Source organism: Artemia franciscana, unplaced genomic scaffold, assembly GCF_032884065.1.
Source record: "Artemia franciscana unplaced genomic scaffold, ASM3288406v1 Scaffold_1510, whole genome shotgun sequence".
In the NCBI taxonomy this organism is placed as follows: Eukaryota; Metazoa; Arthropoda; class Branchiopoda; order Anostraca; family Artemiidae; genus Artemia; species Artemia franciscana.
The window spans coordinates 61,099-83,385 of record NW_027062853.1 but is presented as its reverse complement, the minus strand read 5'-3'; the positions used below and the strand labels follow the sequence as shown (position 1 = coordinate 83,385).

At 34.3% G+C, this 22,287-nt stretch overlaps 1 protein-coding gene across 1 annotated transcript; it reads left to right on the top strand.

The window, feature by feature from the left end:
- Nucleotides 1-3,972: 3,972 nt before the first annotated feature.
- Nucleotides 3,973-20,599, top strand: LOC136042582 (probable ribonuclease ZC3H12D; the record flags this gene model as incomplete). Its single annotated transcript, XM_065727541.1, is given in 4 exon segments — nt 3,973-4,082; nt 12,998-13,207; nt 16,138-16,260; nt 20,419-20,599. Coding segments are annotated over 4 exon segments (540 nt in total), but the record flags the coding sequence as incomplete, so codon positions are not given.
- Between the last annotated feature and the right edge of the window lie 1,688 nt (nt 20,600-22,287).

Here is a 22,287-nt window from a genome sequence, read left to right as displayed (position 1 = left end):
AGTGTTCACCCTTGAAGTTGAAATTGAAAATAAACTACCGTTTTAGATGTATCAATTATTCGTAATGCTGATGAACTGGATTTTACTATATATCGAAAGCCAACACAAAACAATAGATCTCTTCACTTTAATTCAAATCACCCCCACAAGTTAAAAGAGCAGTTATAACTTCCCTCATTGATCGTGCCCTAAATATTTGCTCCAATTCATATATAAATGCAGAAATAATTTTATGAGAAATATTCTTTTTTGTAATGGATACCCCATGCCTTTTGTAAATAAATAATTATCCGTAGAATAAAAAAACATTCTTGTAAAATCGAAGAAGATACCTTCACAATGTGAGGCTACTGATAAGCCCTCAAATATTGTCTATCTTCCATATATCCCAAAGATTACGACAAAATTAAAAATTATTTGCACAAAAAATAATCTGTACGTAGTTTTTACTAATAATTTTAAAATCATCAATTTCTTAAATTCGGGTAAAGATAAGACCCCAGTTACTCGCCAAAGAGAGGTCTATCAAATACCCTGTGATTGCGGAAAATATTATGTCGGCAGGACCCATCAGAATCTAGACAAAAGGTTACAACAGCATCAAAATGACATAGACAAGGCCTTAATTTCATATGGTTCCAACAACTCCTTTGATTCTGCTCTAGGTTGGCATATATTTAATAATCCGTCCCACATGATACTTTTGAAAACTCTTCACTCATTAGTTATGGTTTAAAAATAAAACAGGTGGTTCGAGAATCAATTGAAATTAATCTCAAAATAAATAAAAATATTTCTTTGAACAGGGACTTGGGGGAATACTCACTAAATTCTTTATGCTCAAATTTAATTAAAAATGATCTAACAAATAATTTTACTAAACCAATTATATAATAGTACTGAACCAACTACGAAAGGCCTTTGAGACAGGCTGCTAAACAAGCAAGATTAACTTTAAGAAATTGCATCTGATCAATTTATTCTCTTTAGTTTGAATGAGTTTATATTTCTTCATTTCATTCTTTTCGTCAGTCCTGGTTGAACTTCGCTGAAGTAAGGATGCTAGGGCTATTTTTTTAAAAAATGTTACAATAAGTATTTTTAACTATTCAGTTTTTAATTCTCACAATTTGATGTTAGTTCTATTTATATATATATATATATATTAAATATATATATATATATATATATATATATATATATATATATATATATATATATATATACATATATATATATATATATATATTATTATATTATATATTTATTATATATATATATATATATATATATATATATATATATATTTATATTAATATATAATATATATATTTATATATATATATATATATATATTATATATATATATAATATATAGTAATATATATATATTTATATATTATATATTTATATATATTATATATATATATATATATATATTATATATATATATATATATATATTATATATATATATATAATATATATAATATATAATATATATATATATATAATATATATTAATAGATAGTTTCTCTCTTATTCTTGTATTGTGCTGAAGGCGGCCCTTGGACATAGGGCCGAAATATCTACATAAATAATTTCCATTGTCTTTAAAAAAAAATTCCCTCTTGTCTCTACGTTGTATTTGTTTGTTATGGAAAGACAGTGTGGTCTTCGTCGCTATTAAAGCCTCCCTCTTTATCCCCTCCCAGAAAGTTACCATTTCTCTTGAATCTTTCTTTATGACATCCTCTCACCCCAACCGCGGACGACCTGCTTTCTGTTTAGCCCTAAACGGTTGGCTGAAAAGGACAATCTTCTGCAATCTGTTGTCCTACATCCATAAAACGTGCCCTAGCCTTCTCAATCTTTCATTCGTTGTCGCCCTAGAAAGTGAGATTGAACCATACTTTTCGTACAGCCTACTGTTTGAAACACTGTCAGTCAGCTGGGTTCCCAGAACAATCCGTAGGCAATTTTCCGGAAAAACATCTTTCAAATTTTCGTCCGCTTTTCAGAGTGTCCATGATTCAGAACCATTTTTGACCACTGTCATCACTGTAGCTTCCAATGTTCTAATCTTGGTTTGCAGACTTATCTTCCTATTCTTCCAAACTTTTTTTAACTGTAAAGAAACGCCCTAACCATTGGCTTTTCTACTTTTAACATCTTCACTGCTCCCATCGTCTTTACTAATAATGCTACCAAGGTAAGTGAAGCTGTCCACCTGATCAATCTTTTAGTTACCCAATGGCACCTTTTCATTTTCACTTTTTCCTAGCCTTTCCGACTTAGTCTTCTTAACATTAATTTTCAAGCTAACCTAGCAAAACTTGCAACACCCTGAACTTGCAACACCCCTAAAAGTTCATTCATTTTGCTCACACGTTCATAGAGGCTGCTTAAATCATCAGCATGTAAAGGGGATAGAACACAACTCTGCTTAACTCCTGATTTAATACGGAACCAACTGCTAGCCTCATTTTCTAACTTAATCGCAGCAGTGGTATTCTTATACAACGCACTAATCACTTTAATGTATTTGTCTGGTATACCATACAAGGATAAGACCTTCGCTAAAGCTCTTCAATCAACAGAATTGAATCCTTGCTCATAATCTATAAAACTAAGGACTAAAGATGTTTGATAACTCAGGCACCTCGCAATTATTAACCAAGATTGAAAATTGGTCAATAAATCCTCTACCTTTTCTAAAGCTGCTCTGTTCTTCTCTTATAATTTTGTCTACAATATCTCTCAGTATAAAAGTATTTTATTTCTTAATAATCTGCTACCTACAGAGACCAGGCTAATGCCTCGATAATTACCACACTCATTCTTTTCAACTTCTTTATCCAGTGGTTAAATTAGGGTTTCCCTAAAATTGCTACATACTTCCCCTTTTTCAAAAATCATATTCATAATCTTATTTATAACCTCAGAGCCACCGTATTTGAGAAACTCATATACCACATTATCAGCACCTGGATCCTTATTATTTTTTAATCCTTTTAGTTCTGTCGCTAATTCTTCCTCACAAAACAAATCTTCCTTCACATCCAAGGTATAACAAACTTTTTGTTTTCTTCTGTATCTTTTCCTGCAACTGTGTCTTGGTTTAGCACATTCTCAAATGCTCTGCCCATTTCTCTTTAACTCTTTTCTTATCACTAATTGTGACCCCTATCCTATCTTTAACTGGGACAAATGTGGATTGACTACTAATTCTCAATTTATTAACATGCCAGGATAATATTTTACTATTATAACGTCTAGCTGCATCTTCCACATCCTCGGCAATTTTATCCATGGCTTCCAATTCACATCTCCTTAGTTCATATTTAAATGCTTTCTCCCCTTTCTTTGCATTCCTTTTGCTTTCATATGATCTATCACTCAGATAATTCTTGTACAAGGCCCTTTTCCTTTCTATTAAACAGAAAGTTTTTCACCAATATTCCTAGCGGCGCTTCTAACTTTCTTCCTTAAAACACCATCGGCAACTTCACAAATTGTTTTCATATAATAATTCCACCTTTCTTATACATCCATAGTTTTTAAAATCTCTAGTTTAGTATTCAACTGTTCCTGGAAAGTTTCTCTCAAATTCTCATCCTGGAGTCTACCAACATCATAACTTCCTGAGAGGTAGTTACCCTTCTGACGTTTCAGCCTTAAAATTAACCCTAGACACTATTAGATGGTGATTTTTATTTCTAGCATTAATAACAAGAGATATGGAATTTAGGATATGGATAAAATGGTTGAAGTTCTAGGAGATGTAGCTTAGAGGATATAACTGTGAGATACGACTACTTGACTGCCTAAACTAGTCCCAGATAAAAGTAGGAGTGGGCACATAAAGGAGTAAAGAGAGTTTTAAGGTAACTTTTTGAAAATTATATTGAAATTAAGTATACTGTGCAATGATGTAGAGTATGTACTAATTTAAACATTTCTTGTTTTATAGGGTACGACATTCCAGATTTCCCATGCAAATCGGTTACCTCAAGTGACCGTTAATGAGGCTACATTACGTCATGTGACCATTGATGGGGCTAATGTAGGATATCGATATTCGTAAGTAGACTATTATTTCTATACGTATTTATATATATGATGTGTTAAAGGTAAGTATTCTTTTTGAAAAAAGACACTGTTTTCCTTCTTCGGTAATTAGGACAAATAAGCACTTGAGCAAGGGCTTGGAACCCACAATTTATTTTATGTTATGCACATTGAGGTATTTAATTCCTCTTGCACAAAACTAATAAATTCTGCTAGGAAGTGCTGATCAAACTTTTTAAAAGTTTCCAGTACTCATAGGTAGATTTTTTCTAGCCTACTAAATGGGCAATGGATCTACTACTACTAGGTTAAAAAAAACAATCAATTAGAAAAAAAAATACGGGATCTTACTAATCCCATTTAAATCAATAGGTTTCGATTTCAGTTACAAAATTGTATTCCACGCGGCGTCAACAGAAATAGGTATAGCTTGGTGCTTAGATAGACTCTTCGGAGTGACATTTGATTACAACTTTGTTAATGATCAAAAGAATGTGTAAAATTATCATTTCAGATGCGTAAAAATAGAAGTAAAAAGGACAACCTACATAGACTCAATAATCAAACTACCCAAATTATTGCTAGCATCTTATCTAAATTTTACTAATTTATAACATTTATCAATCAACTTTACCGCGAGAAAAATTTTAACCTTTATAGCACAACCGTAGAATTACCACACGTAATTTTTTTTTCAAATGAATACACAAACATAAATTGGGAAGTGATTAATATCATTCTTATGTAACCGGGTTAAACAGAGTTTGGAGAATTAACTAGAGTTAGAGTAGCGTGCAGACATAAAACTCTGCTGGTTATAATTATATATGTATACTAAAATAAATAAATAAGAAGAATTCCCAGAAATAACCTGTACCTAATACTCGAGATACAATTAATACAACATCAGGGTTAAAAAAAGAGCATATGTTTTATTTCTATAAGAATAATTGTTCTCTGGTTTTTATTTACCTCTAAACGAATTTCATAGAAATTTATATCTTGTGATAAGTACAATGTAAACGGTCACAAATTAAATACAAAAAGTTTTTTTTCAACTGAAAGTAAGGAACATCATTAAAACTTAAAAATAATAGAAACTATTACGTATATCAGGGGGGTTGCTACCTCCTTCATAATTTGCTTTTTAAGCCAAAGTAAGAATCCATGTCCCAATTCCGATCGACTTCTAACTCCCTAACCCCCTAGCTCCCCCAAGGAGAGCGGATCCTGTCCGGTTACGTCAATCATGTATGTACGACATTTGCTTATTCTATCCATCAAGTTTCATTCCGATCTCTCCACTCTAAGCGTTTTCCAATATTTCCAGTCCCCCCAACTCCTCCCAATGACACCGGATCCGGTCGTGATTCAAAATAAGATGTCTGAGTTACGAGGTCCTTCTAAATATCAAATTTCATTAAGATCCTATCACTCATTCGTAAGTTAAAAATACCTCATTTTTTCTAACTTTTCCAAATTAACCCCCCCCCCCCCCCAACTCCCCTAAGAGAGCGGATCCATTCCGGTTATTTCAATCACGCATCTAGGACTTCCAACCAAGTTACGTCCCAATTCCTCCATTCTAAGTGTTTGATACATAGCAGATATCAAAATGTATTTCTTACCTGTCCTGGTAAGAAATACAATGTTTCTGTTCTTTAAAATCTTTTGAGATACTGCTGGTAGATCCATCAGTCTAAAAACTTCTTCAAGTTGAAACTGGCCCATCCCAGATGAAATTGCTGCCCACACTGCTTTTGTGTTTAAATTTTCAGCTAGTTTTTTTTCTACCATTTTGGGAATGTACAATTTATCCCCTTTTTCATCACTTGTACACAGATGCTGACTAATTTGAACCTTTACATGTAGGGGTTCTGATTCATTTGTTAAAATAAATTTTTCCCTACACTATGTTCCAGTGCATTCATAGTAAACACGAAGAGTGAGGCCAACGCTTGTCGTTCTTTGAATTTTTGGTCGTCCAGGATATCCTTTTTCGCAGCTAAAAAAAATATAAGAAGACTAAACCTCTAGTACCGCTAAACCGCTCAAACTTTTTTTTTCTGTGGAGGGGGTAATCTATGCAGGGTAATAGATCCTCAGAGGCGTCAAAATTAGACGCCATTGAATGTAAGATGAAACTCTCCAAATTACAGACTACAGAAAAATTAGTTAAATACAGGAAATATAACACTAAAATAGCAAGCGTGCAAGAATGGACGCCCTGAGCTGCTGAGTGTAGTAGGAGAAGCAAAGAGAGGGGGGCTGTAACTGGATACGTTTAAAGATCGGAGGGAGATGACAAAAAGGTGAAGCATCGTGACTTGTGTTGTGTCAGATATATCTTTTTCTAACTGTGCTAGTCTGTGTATGCATAATAAAACTACAAATGTGAGAATTTGAAAAACAAATTTTGGAACAATGCAAAACGTATAGGTTATAGACCCCCCCCCCCCATGACACACACACACAAAATAAGGAGAAAACACTGAAAAATTCTCATGTGGGGGTATTAGGTAAGAGAAACTGACCAAAGCGAATCGAGTTTAGAGAGATAATAAAAAGGCTTCAAAGCCCCAGTTTGCCAACTAAGAATCTTTTTTTCGTAAGTGCTAGAATATATATGTTACCAAAAACAACAAATTTCCAATATATTTTTTGTCCCTCAGAGAAGGCTAACTGTCTTGGAACTTGGAAATAACTTACTAGTGGTCATTTATCTCGAGGAGATTGGTAGCAAAATGAAAAACGTTGACTATGTAATTTTCATTAAGTAGTTCTTTAAATCCTTCATCTTCACTAAGTTTTCCTGGCCCTTCAATGACCTTTAAACCATGAAAAGATGCTTCTTGTTGCATGGCTATAATCTGATCTAGTTTTTGCTGGCCATCATTGTCTAGTTGACCATATAGTCCTCCCTCTACTGAAATGTCAGGTTTGGGAATATTTTCCCTTTTAGCATATCTGTAAAACAAAATAAAAATTGCCTGAAAGAACTATCAAATTGATCTAAATTGATTTCAAAAATAATTTAGTAGGCCTGTCATTGGTACGCTCAGAAGTTTTTCGAACTGATCACGCACATGACCAATAGAGTAAGTATATCAGAAAATGCTTTCGGGTGAATAACATCGTTCTATGTACGACTTTTCTAACTGTTGAAGAAGTATCCTTATTGTATGGTACCTTAATTTGGAACCAAGTCCCTGACATAAAAAGATTATCTTGTGCAAAATGTCCGAATGTACAAAAAAAAAGTTATTATAATTTGCTATTGTTGCTAATTTAGTATCTAACTGTCCAACTAAGAGACTCAAATAAGTCGGCTTATGGGGCTTGTACCCATCCCCTGCCGTCTTAGTGAAATCTTAAATCGAATACATATAATCCTCCACGGAGCAGAATTTCTGGCATGATTTGCAAACGAATTTTCTCATATGAAAGTTATGTTACAGATAATATACCAGGTGTAATTGTACGCAGGAAGTTTTCAGGGGAAAATTTATTTGGAATTTACTTTAATAGGGGTTTTAATAGGGAGGGGGGCTCAAAGGAAACCCCTCCCCTCTTAGAGAGAGGTTTCCAAAAAGAGGTTGCACATTTCCTAACATTATTTGGAAAAATGACAAGAAATTAATTTGTTATGACACTTGGTATTAACCAAGTGACATATAGCAATCGCCAATTCTGTCGGTCTATCTGTCTGTCGGTCCCGGTTTTGCTACTTTAGGCGCTTCCAGGTAAGCTAGGACGATGAAATTTGGCAAGCGTATCAGGGACCGGGCCAGATTAAATTAGAAATAGTCGTTTTCCCGATTTGACCATCTGGGGAGGGAGTGGGGGGCCGGTTAATTCGCAAAAAATAGAAAAAATGAAGTATTTTTAACTTATGAGCGGGTAATTGGATCTTAATCAAATTTGATTTTTGGAATGATATTGTGTCTCGGAGCTCTTATTTTAAATCCCGACCAGATCTGATTACATTGGGGGAGTTGGAGGGGGGAAACCTAAAGTTCTGGTTTTGCTACTTTAGGCACTTCCAGGTAAGCTAGGACGATGAAATTTGGCAAGCGTATCAGGGACCGGACCAGATTAAATTAGAAATAGTCGTTTTCCCGATTTGACCATCTGGGGAGGGAGTGGGGGGCCGTTTAATTTGCAAAAAAAGAAAAAATGAAGTATTTTTAACTTATGAGCGGGTAATTGGATCTTAATGAAATTTGATTTTTGGAATGATATTGTGTCTCAGAGCTCTTATTTTAAATCCCGACCAGATCTGATTACATTGGGGGAGTTGGAGGGGGGAAACCTAAAGTTCTGGTTTTGCTACTTTAGGCACTTCCAGGTAAGCTAGGACGATGAAATTTGGCAAGCGTATCAGGGACCGGACCAGATTAAATTAGAAATAGTCGTTTTCCCTATTTGACAATCTGGGGGGGGGAGTGGGGGGCCGGTTAATTCGGACATAATAGAAAAAATGAAGTATTTTTAACTTATGAGCGGGTGATTGGATCTTAATGAAATTTGAGGTTTGGAATGATATTGTGTCTCAGAGCTCTTATTTTAAACCCCGACCGGATCTAATGACATTGGGGGGAGTTGGAGGGGGAAACCTAAAATCTTGGAAAACACTTGGAGTGGAGGGATCGGGATGAAACTTGATGGGGAAAATAAGCGCAAGTCCCAGATACATGTTTGACATAATAGGAACTGATTAGCTCTCTTTGGGGTAGTTGGGGGGGAGTAATTCTTAAAAATTAGAAAAAATGAGGTATTTTCAATTTACGAACGGGTGATCGGATCTCAATGAAATTTGATGTTTAGAAGGATATCGTGTCTTAGAGCTGTTATTTTAAATCCCGACCGGATCTGGTGACGGGGGTGGGGAGTTGGGAGGGGGAAACCTAAAACTTGGAAAACACTTAGAGTGGAGGGATCGGGATGAAACTTGGTGGGAAAAATAAGCACAAGTCCTAGATACATAATTGACATAACTGGAATGGATCCTCTCTGTTTTGGGGAGCTGGGGGGGGGGGCTAGGGTTAATTTTGAAAATATAGAAAGAATGAGGTATTTGTAACTTACGAAGGAGTGATCGGATCTCAATGAAATTTGGAAGGATATCGTGTCTCAGAGCTCTTATTTTAAATCCCGACTGGATCTCGTGACATTGGGGGGAATTGAGGGGAGGGGGTTAAAATCTTGGAAAACGCTTAGAGTGGAGGGATCGGGATGAAACTTGTTGGGAAAATAGGCACAAGTCCTAGATACGTGATTGATATAAACGCAACGGATCTGTTCTCTTTGGGGGAGTTGGGCAGGGTTAATTCTGCACAAATTAGAAAAATGAGGTATATTTAACTTACGAAGGAGTGATCGGATCTTAATGAAATTTGAAGTTTGGAAGTATATCGTGTCTCAGAGCTCTCATTTTTAATCTTGACTGGATCCGATGACATTGGGAGGAATTGAGGGATTGACCTAAAATTTTGAAAACGCTTAGAGTGGAGTGATCGGGATGAAACTTTGTAGGAAAAATAAGTACAAGTCCTAGATACGTGATTGACATAACCGGGACGGATCCGCTCTCTTTGGGGGAGTGGGGGCGAGGGTTGATTCTGAAAGATTAGAAAAATGAGGTATTTTTAACTTACGAGTTAAGAAGGAAACATGTTTGAGAAGGAAGCATGATAAGAATACAATATGCATAACAATTGTAGCAAACAGATTTTGTATGGAACTCGAGTTAGTTGGAACTGGCGAGTTTGGTGCTTCTGGACGTGCTAGGACGATGAAAATAGGTAGGCGTGTCAGGGAGCTGCACAAATTGACTTGATAGTCGTTTTCCCAGATTCGACCATCTGGGGGGCTAAAGGGAGAGGAAAAATTAGAAAAAATGCGGTATTTTACAAGTGGGTGATCGGATCTTAATGAATTTTGATATTTAGAAGGATACCGTGACTCAGAGCTCTTATTTTAAATCCTGATCGGCATTAAGCCTCTGATTTTCCTTTTAAATCAATCTATTGATTCTTAGAATTTTTTTTTAGAGCTCATAGCATATGAGCTCTTGGCTATTAGCTCTTCTTGCCTCGTCACAAGTGCCATATGAGCTCTTAGCTCTTGTTTTAAATTAGTTTTTTAAACTGAAATATTGAGCAATATTAAAATTTAAGATGAACAAAAATTAGTCCTTAATGTAATCCTTATATTAGGCTTGCTCCTCAAGCAGTTTAAATTTTTGTCCCAATTCTTGAAAACGTATCCTAAAACATAGGGGATGTTTATACTAACAAGACGCTTTTTTTTTAACTAAAAATCATTAGCATGAACAGCAAGGAATTATTCTTATCGTTTTATGTCCTTCCCTTTCAGTAAAAATACTTTCAGTGGGGATTCCCCTTTTTATTTAATTCCTAATTGGATTGACCTTCAACAAGATAGACTAAATAATACGATTACTACGTTCATAACTGTAAAAAAATATAGAAGGAAATCAACTTACCTTCGGAACTGTCCCAGCTTTCTGCTTTTATTCAGTGCTGCTGCTTTCTTGTTCCCATTATGTTTTAAAAGCTCTTAACAATAGTGGACACGGCCGGAAAAGAAACACAAAAGCTATTCTGCGTACACCCAGTCGTATTTGTTCTCTTCCCAAAATCACCCACTGCATTGAATCTCCTGACGATAAACCGGAATTCAGCACCTGTCAGAATTATTTCTGACAGGAATTCAGCACCTCTCTGAGATAATTTGAATATTCTTGTCTTTCTGTTTTTTTTTAGAACTTGAAACTGCTTTTTTAAAGACAAATTTAAGCAATATTGTAATTTTGACCTCGTAAGTACATAGATCAGAAAGGACTGAATGCAGCGGTGTATATATTTTTTTTTTATTTTGATCGAAGATAAAGAAATGCAAGATTTTTAAAGAGACCCTACTTTTTCAAAGCACTTACAGCGTTTTTGCATAGTTATAAAAAATGATGAAAAAAAAGAAAATCAGATGACGTATTCAAGAACACAGTCTTCGCTATCGAATGGTATCTCTATAGTACAAAGAAATACAAGCTTCCAGAAATTTTACAAGGCAAATCGAAAGAGGAATGATAAACCTTAATTGTTTCGTTTTCTTTGCTGCATTTTCACTAGGAAATACGAATATGGCCACCTTTAAACTTTTTAATTCATTAAAATGTCACATTACTCTAACTAAATATATGGCCAATCTTACCGTTATTTTTAATCAGGTAAGAAATTTATTCAGTCTTTTCTTATGTCAGTTTACAAATTGTGCCAAGTGATTCTTCCTACAGATTTAGTAAAAGATATTGCTAACAGATCGCTTTAAGCGCCTTTTGTAGCTGACATCCAGCTATATTTTGCTAAACTAAATGTTTGGCTTTCATTGTGAAAATATTTAGCTTTCAACTATTTTCAGCAATTTCCACGACTATGCAGGAAAGTTACAAAATGATGAAAAAAAAAAAAAAAAAAATGAAGTTTATGCTGCCAGAATTAAATATTATGATCCAGTAACATGGGTAGAGGTAGAGAGTGTTAGTAAATAGTGGACGTTACAGTAGTGACCCCCTCACCCATTTCATAAAAATTAAAATCTGCTGATTTTGTTGTTGTCTTCAAAAGCTACATATATCTTGGACTCATGAGTTCACGTTCCTTCTGATTCATCCAAGGGGGGGGGGGGGGGTATTTTAAGTACCCTTCTGCTCAATTTGTCTGCTCTTTATGTATGCTTGGGAATGTGGGTTTAAATTTTTCACTCCTGAACAGATAGGCCAGATATTAATCCTGTTTTAAGCTTTGTTGTGTTGCTATTCATTTTACATCTTCTTATCATAGGACTATGGATGAATATCAGATCCATTGATGGCACGTAGGGTGTCGAATCTTCATTTCAGTTGTTGCTAGGTATTTTTTACAGGGACAGAGAGCTAGCCTGTTGACCAGCCTTGCGGCAGCTGGAATCGAATCCCAGGTATTCTATTGCCAAGCAAAGCATAAATCCACTGTACAGCCACATGGCTAACTTTTTATCAACATAGATAGAAAACTTGCGTCGTTGAGTAGCGTCATTCTGGCCTACTCATGGGATAGGCATCCAAACAAACTTTTCAACTATTTTAAGTTTTTAGCGTGTCGATGAAAACATTCACGAACGGTCTGATAAGCCAGTATTTCAAATACTCGGATTTTGATACAAAACAATGTAAATTATCAAATTAAAATTTGTCTTTTTTTTTTGTAAAAATTAATTGTGTGTTTCGCAAGCGCATCTTGCCAAGTGGCTGATCTCTTGGCTAATCTTTTTATCAGCTAATACACCTCATGCATTGTTTACATATATACAGTATTGAAATCTTCTATCTTTGCTTTGAAAGGTACCTGTGTGCCAATACAAATATTTCCATTAAAATTCAATCGAACCTCTGCCAATCAATACTCAATCCAATATTTCCGGCTCTGGTCACTTTCCTCTATAGCCCTAATACTGCTGTGACTCATCTTCAAAACAAAATTGCTTGACGGTATACTATATCTTCGCTGTGGTTTTATATATCTGCTGGTGTTGGTTAGTTCAAAACAGCTTTTTCTCCACGTCAATCAGAAATCCTGTAGAGTGTGAACTATAGTGACTTATTTATCTTTGAAATGTCAATAAAGAGGTCCGTCCTGCTGAAAATCACCGATACATCTTAAAAGTTAGTACTTCAGTCGAATGTTTAATTTTGCATTTTATACTGTCGTCTTCTTTTCTCTCATATTGCTAAAACAATAATTTTGAAATATAATTTTGCCAAAAAAACAGTGCATCCAATTATGAATACTTTTTGGCCCCAAAAAATAGGAGTATTCTTTTAAAGTTTTCTTTTCTTATTTAAGACCCACAAACTTGTCTTCTAGGTGGCGTAGAAACATCTTTGACATCTTTGACAGCAAGGGTGTTCAAGTGGTGTATCAACATTTCAAATGTCGCGGGCATGAAGTAAGTGTTGTCTTCGACCCAACGTGGAGAACGCGACTCGAGGGGGATCCTTTAATGCGAGAGATTATCGATGACAAGGCTGTTGTTTACCCATCGCAAAGCAGAACGGTTTTTGTGTCTGTTGATTGGTAAGTTTAATAATAATAAAAAAAAAACGTAAACTTAGCGATTTTTTATGGTAGACCTAGTCGTCATAAAAGGTAGTAACCGTTTTGTTTTGTTGCTAAAGTTGATCCTGGGAATTAAAATCTGTTCCGGGTAGTTTAAGGTAGCGGAGTTGGAAATCCGTTGAAATCAGTAGAGTTGTAATTTAACAAACCTGTGGTTTGAAGTATGTATTGGTAGGATATTAGCCCTGGTCAACCCTATTGCTCCCGCTCAGCTTCATGGCCTTTTACTCTCATAGTCTTTTTGTCCTTTTTTTCTTTTAATCGTATCTAATAAATTATTTTAGAGCTCAAAACTTCAAAATTGTCGAGAACTTTTGCATTGAGCGGCAATTCATTCAACTCACTCATTTCAAATCATTCAACACAGTTATTGTAAAAGAAGCTGCAAAAAAATATTATGCATCTATTTTATTAGCATTGTGATACACAGGGGTCGATCTGTCAATGGGAAATATGGTCATGTTCCTTAAACTTGTCGCACTGGTGCGTTCAAATAAGACGCTGATCTAGTGCACAGAAAATGTGAAATCATACCTCATTAATACAATGCTTCATTGCTTTTAAGTTCTAATGGTTAATTGTCTGTATTATATGATGTGGGTCTTGGTATGCTGAGGTAAGGAACAGGACATCTCGCGTATTCTATTACTCTTGGACTTGTTTAACCGTCTCAGTTCTGGTCCGAATACTGGTATTTTTGAGGAGCATTTGAACTAACACACTCTGGGAGTTATTATGCATCTCAAATGAAAAAGTGTATCTACACACTGCCCCGAGGGAAGAAGTGATTTTTTCCTCCATTTCTCCTACTCTGAATGTGAAAAGTGTTTTCCTTCACAAAAACCACTTTGGAGTTGATCCCTGGTTCGTAGCCATTTCTTGGCTGCAGCCTATATGGTGATAGAGCACTTGTTGGATCCAGTCTTTTTCATATACAAATATTGCCCAAATAAGTCTGCGGTATGTGGGGGCACCTAGGCCGCTGTCTATACCGCAAAAGGACCCTTGTTGGAGTTGACCTTAACCAGAACTTATGATAAGAGCAACTAAAACATCGCCAATTGAAATTTCGTATGGAAATACTGCCTTAGAAAATAAGCTAAGGGATATCACCCAGAGGCATGAATGAATTGACTGTCCCAACTTGTTGGGTATATGTACATACAGGAAATTTAAAGATACAAATTTGGGATCTTTAAATCTAGCTTTGAGTTGAGTCAAAATCTGTAATTTTACTTTTGGAACGGAACTAACAATGGAAAACAAACAAGTCTTAAGGTCTTTCCTGAAATAAATTAAATAAAAAAACAAGTTTTTTTTCAACTGAAATTAAGAAGCAACATTAAAACTTAAAACAAACAGAATTTATTATGTATATGAAGGGTATTCCCCTCTCCTCCACACGTCGCTCTTTACGCTGAAGTTTTCTTTTACTTTTAGTAAAGCTTCTTGTTGTTCTAATTAAACGAACCTTGCCTTTTAGAAGTCGTTCTCAAAAAGCTGGTACAAAATTTCAACTTTAGCGTAAAGAGCGAGTGTGGAGGCGGGGTTAATCCACTTCATATATGTTATAATTTCTATTCGTTTTAAGTTTTAATGTTGCTTCTAGCTTTAAGGTGGAAAAACTTCTTTGTTTTGTTTTTTTCATTTCTGATGGGTTTTTTTTTAAATAATGCCAGGTAATCTGGTCCAACCTACACGGGGAAATCCCCCTCCCTATGGAAATATTCTCTGGACAATTCAAATCGGTGAAAATTTACCCCGGACAATTATTCTTAACAACTCTGCACGTAAAATTGAGACGGAAAAGAGAAAGGAATTGAGACGGAAAGGGAAGGGAAGGAGACTTCTCTTCCCAAGGAAATTTTCCTGTTGAAACACCCCCAGCAGAAAATTCGTCCCAATCCAACCCGAAAATGTATACATACTTCCCAATAACAAATAGTATGCGCAAACAATAGTAATTCTTTTAACTTAAAGACCTTTCCTTGTGCCTGTGGGGGGGGGGGGTTCATGTATCCAAAGGCATAGTTATTAGGCTTTTAAACTAAGATGAATAAAATAGTTGACTCAAAATTTTGATCGGACGATTTTGGGAAAAAGGGGCTTGCCCTCCAATCTGATTGGTCACTTAAAAAGGGCACTAGAACTTTTAATTTCCGTTTGAATGAGCCAACTAACGATATTCTAGGACCACTGGGTCAATACAATCACCCCTAGAGAAAAACAAAAACAAATAAACGCACATCTGTGATCTTTCTTCTGGCAAAAAATACAAAATTCCACATTTTTGCAAATAGGAGTTTTAAACCTTTACAATGGGGTTTTTGACACGTTGAATCTGATGGTGTGATTTTCCTTAAAATCATATCATCAGAGGAGTGTTTCCCCCTCTTTTCGGAAATCGGTCAAATTTTCTCAGGCCCAAAGCCTTTTATGGATAAAACTAAACTTAATGAAACTTATGTATTTGAAAATAATATAATAAGCTGATTCTTTTTATATATCTGATAGTATAAAAATTTCGTTTTTTTTTTAGAGTTTCAGTTACTATTGAGCCGGGTTGCTCCTTCCTCAAAGTTCATTATCATGAATTGTTTGATAGTTTTTTGATCTATCTGGTTTTTTGACGTTTTGAATTCTGTATTGTTGTTCTTTAAGAGCTCATTTCTGTTTTAATTTTTTTTTTTGCTTCTTTTATTGTCACTGAGTTTTAACTCATTACGTGCTAGTGATTCTTGTGGCTTTTAAAAATTTTCACCTAAGCCATTATTTTGTTTTTTTCTGCTCGTGATTGTCCTTTATGAAAAAGTACTGTGTTATTAAATTATAAACTTACAATGGTGATTCTTGGAAAGATATTGAATGTCAAAATTTATTACTTTAAGGTTTACTGTTGAATTTGCAAGTGAGAAACAAGGAGTGATTGTTTCTGGTAACTCTTATCAACGTGTTCTACGACATGCAAACGAAAAGAATATTCAAGGTTGGCTTGATACTATCGAGTCAAGGTAACTATTAAATCATTTGAATAATATACCTAGTGTAGTTCTCAAAGAAAGTAGGAAACTAAAGTGTGAGGTCTGTGTTGATTTAACATGGCTCCTAAAAAGTTCGGAATTACCAGCACCACAGAATATACGCTGGTTAATCAGCTTTAAAAAAAAAGTAAAGTGGAATAAAAGTGCCTTTTGAAGAAGCACTTCAAGCAGCAGTCTGTTTGGAGCTCAAGTATTTTATGATGTAAGGGATATCACATTGATTGGGATGATTGCGCTAGTACTTCGATTGATGCTCTTACTCTAAATACCATAAATCACTACTGCCAATAATAAACTGCATCAAATAAAATACGACAAGTATTCAACGAAAAGTAAAGAGTGCTTTCAAGCCACTAATATATAATTCAATATTTTGTCATGTTTGGTATTTTTGAATTTCAATAAAGAAATTTATTAAATTTAATAAATTAAATTTAATTAAATTTATTGTAAACAATAAGATTGTTTGTTCAAATATTTAATGTGTAGTTAATAAATAAAACATTTGCAATTAACTACTGGCTGTGTTTTTACATTCTAACTTGGCCTACACGAGTATGGGTGTCTCATTTATAAATAAGATGATTTATGTTTCATTTGTTTTAAACTATGCTTTTTACTGTAATTAAAAAAAACATTGTTTTTTTTAAAGATAAATATTAATATTAAAGACAAATGAAGAATAGAACATTTTGTACGTATTTGTATCATATAATACCACTTGAAATTACTAGAGTTGATAGTATTAGTTTTTCGTGAATAAGGACCCAAAAAAAAAGAATTTTAGTTGGGATTACAGCCTCCCCTAAAAAGGGGCCAACATTTTTTTTTTTTTTTTTTTTTTTTTTTTTTTTCCGCTCGAAATTTATATCCATAAGTACTTAGGCTAACGGGAAGCTTATGTTAAAGGAAAAATTGAAACAAACAAAAAACATTTCAGTATTTTTTTGGACAGCTTGGAACCTATCACCTCAAGTCAATGGGTCATGAGGCTTAATTCGGCTCGCCCAAATTGGCGCCCATAAAAAAAATAATTGGTTGGGGTACGGGCTCTTGAAGTATGAAACTCGGAATTATCCAGAAACTTTATTTGATTGGCTTGTAACTTTCAAGAAGCTTTGTCTCGGCTAAGGGACTAGACATTTTGTGAAGAGGAGGAAGGATGTTAGGGGGCCTGAAAATGAGTAGAAAAACCTGTTACACTTGATGATTTTCAAACTTAAATTCAAGTCCCATACCCATCCACTCCTAATTTCATTATTTTTTTTTCATAGCTCTGCTAATGTGTGGCTTATCAAACATTTTGACTGAATGTTCAAATAATAACCAAATTTAAATTACTATCCAACTTTTTACTTACTAAGCAGAAACACTGAATTTGCTTTACAAATATTCCTCTAATTACCTTGTATAAATCTGTGGTGATTAAAGAACAAACATAAATAAATTTAAATTAACGGGTTCCCAAAAGGAATCTTTTCGAAAGAAGGTATAACCAAATAGAAATTGAATAGTACATCAAATATAAAGATAGAAGCTATGGATGAATAGATGAATGTTAAAACCAACAGAAATTAAAATCATTAATAAACTCAAGCTTAAAGCGAACAGAAATTACCACAAAAACGAATAGAGCTATCCCCTCCCCCTCCCCTCTAGAGCTCGGTTTGCACTTCACTGAAAACAAGAAATTTTGAAGATATTTTCTCTTTTCAAGTTCAAGATCTTTTAATGTTCATACTAATTTACCTGCATGACAATGATTCAGCGGAAAATATAGCATTTACAGAAGATGCCTACAAAATGAGTTATAGTCGAAAACAGTCACTTAAATAAAAAACTACAACAAAAATAAATCAGGAATACCATAAAGAAAAAAATAAATGACAATAAAAATATTGAACATAGAAAAAAAATAGATCTACGTTGTAGGGGCAACGTGAGGTGTTGTGCCAACCTTTGTTCAGCTTCGCCGAGTAAAGTGTTGCGAGAGCAACCCTTTGGTTTTGTTTCCTTGCTTCGATTAAACGCTGAAGTTGTTAATCTGTAAGGATCTTAAAATAAATACTAGGTACACCAACTCGCAAAAGCTGCAAACTCTTTATCGCTGAAGATCATTGTAGCCTGGCAGCCAATTATTACTTCCAGGTCCCCCACATGTCTTACCACTTGAGCCAAATTGGTCTTACCATCAAATACACCGAAAACAAATTATAGGTAGATCAACTAGCAAAAGTTTCAAACCCCTCATTGCCGAAGATGATCATGAGCTAACAGCCGACTGTTCCTTAAAACTTCCCTATATGTCTCACAAATGGTATCGGCCTATTTCTGGTTTCAGTGTGTACCTTTTTACTGAAGTTCTCAACCCCTTTAAACTTTCCAACTGGTATATCTCATGAAGAAATTTTTCTACCAAAAATGAATGACATATGCTTTGATCAGTTCATCAAGAGCTATCGACTGTCGTCAAGAAAAAAAAAATCTATCTGTCATAGTTAAAAAGTTGACTTTTTTGTCCTAGGCTAAGTTTCTAACGTCATCACTTAGAAAGGAGCTAAAGGATGAACTCTAACTTATTTAGCAATGAGAAAACTTTTAAAATTTAAAAGGCACATCTGATACCATTTCTGTATCCGCCTATTTTTGGTTGCAGTGTGTACCTTACTACTGGAAGTTGTTAACTCCTTTAAACTTTCAAAAGCTCATTAAGAGCTATCGACTGCTGTCCAAAAAAAAATTCAATTTGTCTTAGTTCAGAAGTTGACTTTTTTGTCGTAGGCCACGTGTCTAACGTCATCACTTAGAAAGGAGCAAAGGATGAACTCTAATTTCTTTTGCAATCAGAGAACTTTTAAAGTTTAAGGGCACATATGACGCCATTTCTCTACCGCAATCCCAAGTGCAAAAAACCGAATGATAAACTCAGCTGAAATCACGAACAGAAATGGCTAAAAAGAATAGATTTTCGGCCCCAGGCAAGAGTTCTACGAAGCTTTTCTAAATGCAAAGTCATATTCATCAATCCTAAGGTCCATGTTTTCCGTGAAAACTACTGAGGTTAAACCCTTACCACTTTCCAGGAATAAGCTGAAATCGGGGTGCTAAAAAAAAAACACGACTAAACCAAAGTGTTGCTCTCGCAACACAATGAGACAACACCTTCAACTCACAATCCGCATTCCAATTCAAATATTAACCCTAATATAGACAAACCTTTTTCTTTCCCTTTTATCATTTTATCTTTGGAAAGTAAATAGTAATGAGACTTCCAGGAAGTCACACAGTTTTATTCTGGAAAATCAGTCCGTTTTCATTAAGTTTTTGATTTAATCTTTATTATTAGCGTCATTGTTTTTTTTTTTTTTTTTTTTTTTTTTTTTGTTGCTAATGTTTTGAAAAATTAGAATCACACTCTTCGAAAATACTATCGTTTCCATTAAAATGTAAATAACTGAGAAAGAGGGGGATTGTCCCACTTTTATTTACTGTAGCTCTTATTTTTAAACCTTGATTTACGTTGTGATATTTTTGCATGTTGTGATAAATAAAATTCATGTGGTTCGATTTAAAATCGTTTTTTGTAAGGTGCAAATCCTGTTCTTATCTTTAAAAGGTTTAGAAGGGCGATATTTGTACTCTTAATTATAGTAATTTCTGTTAATTTTAAGTCTGATTTGTTTTTTTATTTTAATTTCTGTTTGTTTTATGATTCATGATTTAAGCCATAGCAGTGTATTTTCTTTATGTTAGATCTGCTTAATTTCTTTTCGCTTTTGTTTTCATTTATTCTTTCACAGTAATATCTGTTTGATTTAAGTTTTAAAAATTAATTGGCTTTATATATGCTCATTTTGTGTTTGAATAAGACTCTTTAATTTGCTTTACAACACTAAGTTTTTGGAAGATGTTTGTTAAAATTGGATCATGAGAAATAAAGAGATTTAGTTGGGAAAGTAGTTGTGAAACTTTTCTGTTTCACAGCTCAAATAAATTAGTATTAAAAAAATGAACCCTGAGAAAGAAAATGAACTCAGCATTCTCTTTTTTTTTTTTTTTTTTCGTAGATAAGAATTTGCTTAAAGGTTACTTTTTTCTACGTCAGATTTTATTTTCTATCCTTTTCAGACTCTTGGTACCAACCTTCGCGAAGGATACAGTGTTGTTTTGTGATAAGCCATACGGACCCGAAGGACCATCGCTTCAAAGTATCCTCAGGATGTGAATAATGCTCAAGTATGCAGTGAAAAAGAAAATGTGCATTTTTTTATACAAATTCATACATTTTTCAATACAAATTCTCTTTGTATTGTGTTTTTTTTTTTTCGTAGATAAGAATATGCTTAATGGTTACTTTTTTCTAAGTCAGATTTTATTTTCTATCCTTTTCAGACTTTTGGTTGCATACAGTCTTGCATTGGGACGGTGACAAGACAAATAATCAGCACATTAACGATAATTGCGTTCTAAAACACGTCCTAAATAGATTATAATACACTTATATAAAGGCGGCCGAGCTATATCGGGTAGTTTTGGTTCTTTGCAATTTATTTGATAACTGATAATTTTCTTTGAATACTTCGGTCTGTAAAGTATTCCTTAGACGGTGAATTCTAACATCAAGTACCTCCCAAGTAACTCTAGCTTACTCATATGACTTCATTTTAAGCTAGCAATTTTGAGGTGTTTTTCCAATAAAATACAAGACAATGAAAGTACATATTTAGAGCAAAACTATTCTTCATATGAGGACCCCTCGCTTATTCCCCACAATCACTAGCTGAAGTCTTGATACTCGTTTCCTCAGCACTGCAAGGATGGATGCTACGTCATAAAAACATTGTGCAAACAAGTGAACTTATTTTTTCCATAATATTTTAAGAATGTAACAGTCTAACTTTAAGAAATAAACTTCTCAGTTTAATTGTATTGAAAAGCAGCTGGTAAACACAAATCTTGAAACTACTAACCAGGCATAGCTTGTGTATTTAACGGTCATACTAGTCAAAATTTAGTGGACAGAGCGGGAGGTGTGTGGGGGTGACAACCCTCTCTCTCTCTCTCACACAAACACAAACAAATATATATATATATATATATATATATATATATATATATATATATATATATATATATATATATATATATATATATATATATATATCCTAGCTGGGTCCCGGCGGCAGTACATCCAAAACAAAAAATAGGTGCATCAACAGACAAGATCAAAAACCAATCATCTTCAAAGATGACCATGGTTTAGCAGCTAAATATCACCCCTAAACCAAAGCCATACCAACCCTGATACAGCAAAAACTTAAGAAAGAAAAAGTCAATGTTATAATTTTAAAAGTTACAATGTAGTAGATCATGAATTACGGCGTGAAATAATGTTAAGGACAACACAATACTCGTCACTTCAAATAGGCTAGAGCCTTCATAGTGGAGGAAAGATAAGGAAAAAAAATGGTCAATCCTCAGGGAAATTACAACAGAATTTTTTTTTTGTACCAAAATGTTCATAAAAACAAGTTTAATCACACAAATAAAATCCTCCTGAATCCCCCTTGTACAAATATCCTAAATTCGGATTTGAAGGAGGAAAATGAGGGGGCAATCGATTTTTGTGTTTATAAATATTTTGGAGTTTAAATAGTCGTATCCTATCAAATCAATCATGCAGACTCCAAATCTGAATTCAGATTTTCATTTTTCCGTGCCCTAATCCCCATTTCTACCCTTAAAGGGTGGAAGGAGGGGGGGGGGTACAACTCAATATCAAGAGGTTGCAGGATTTTTGGTCGTTTCTTATGAAATTAATGGCGGCGAATTTGGAAATGAAGTTAAAAACTTGATGTTATGTAGTCTAGTAACTCATCCTACCTAAAACAGCTTCGAACGTTAACCTACATGAACTAGTTATTTAATCATTTGTTGGTCTATTTACCATTTCCTATCAAGCACGGAATGGCTTCTTAGAATATGAGCCTCGAACAG